At 40.9% G+C, this 1,188-nt stretch overlaps 1 protein-coding gene across 2 annotated transcripts in view; it reads left to right on the top strand.

The window, feature by feature from the left end:
- The window catches only part of Dnmbp (dynamin binding protein), a 70,272-nt gene continuing 69,084 nt past the window's right edge, over nucleotides 1-1,188 (top strand). For both annotated transcript variants that reach the window (XM_010638531.1, XM_033761315.1), the window contains exons 1-2: nucleotides 1-81; nucleotides 332-485. In XM_010638531.1, coding sequence (XP_010636833.1) covers nucleotides 341-485 — 145 coding nt within the window. In that variant the 5' untranslated portion in view covers nucleotides 1-81; nucleotides 332-340. The remainder of the gene's footprint in view (nucleotides 82-331; nucleotides 486-1,188) is intronic.

The raw sequence follows: 1,188 nt of genomic DNA, 5'->3' as shown, positions 1-1,188 counted from the left end.
TGTTAAATTCCTTATTGCCCTCTTCAGGCACTCTGGGAAGCCTACATTTACAGACTTGGATCTTTTTTTTGTCACTCAGAGGTAAAGGTCATGTTTTTATTTTCCTTTCAACTTCTGAAATATTTGAAAATCAAATGAAAATATGTGAGGAAATTAATATTTCAAAGAAGTAAATGAAAAAGTACCTTGATTTGTAAAAAAAAATTACAAAGTACGAATTGGCTTGGCTTTGATTTCATTTTAAATATCTTTTAATTTTAAGCTTATCATTCTTGAGGAATAGATTTGTTAGATTTTAAATATTGAAGCTTTCTCTTTTGATCTCTTGTAGAGGTGAGCCATGGAGACTGGCTCGGTGGTTCGAGCCATCTTCGACTTTTGCCCCAGTGTGTCAGAAGAACTGCCACTCTCTGTGGGCGATGTCATTGAGGTGCTGGCAGTGGTGGATGAGTTTTGGCTTCTAGGAAAGAAGGAGGACGTTACAGGTGAGAGATTCGTATGCTCCCCTGCACACAGTGGATCACAGCCCATCCCTCCTTTCCACGCTAAAAATAAAGATTCACTGAGAAGAACTGCAGAGTCCTTTTGTGTTTTCCTTCTGTATTTATATGGGGACCTGTACCTGTGAGGATATAGTTTTGTTATCATCCCATCACTCCCTTTTGATTCATTTAGGGAGTTGGATTGTTAGCTACCAGCTGCCCCCAGCCTGGTTTTCTACAGGTGTCATTCCCTTCCCCTTTGCAGCCCGTGATCTTATCTCTTTCTTCAGAACCCCTGTTGTTGATTGTGGCTTTCACAGCCACCTTTGCCTTGGGTTGATGAAACACAAGGTGCTCTCTACCTTGTTTTTCTAACACTTCCTGTCGTTCATTCTTCTCAAGGGATCATGATTCATCCTTTTCACTCCTTGCTAGATCTCTGTTGACCCAAATTGATTAAAGTTACCCTCCGCCCTAGAAGCTATGTCCCAAACTCCATGCTCCTGGTTACTTTCTTCTGTTTTTAAAAATATACATTAACATAGCCAGGCCTGGTGACACATTCCTATAATCCTAGCATTTGGGAGGCCAAGGCAAGAGGGTTGCCATGGGTTTAAAGCCAGCCTGGGCTACATAGTGAGTTCAAGGCCGGGCTGAGCTATGCAGTGAGACCCTGTCTCAAAAAAAAAAAAAAAAAAAAAAAAAA

Source organism: Fukomys damarensis, unplaced genomic scaffold, assembly GCF_012274545.1.
Source record: "Fukomys damarensis isolate Sample0158 unplaced genomic scaffold, DMR_v1.0_HiC HiC_scaffold_8, whole genome shotgun sequence".
Classification (NCBI taxonomy): Eukaryota; Metazoa; Chordata; class Mammalia; order Rodentia; family Bathyergidae; genus Fukomys; species Fukomys damarensis.
The sequence above is the reverse complement of the archived record's forward strand: the minus strand, read 5'-3'. Positions and strand labels throughout refer to the sequence as shown.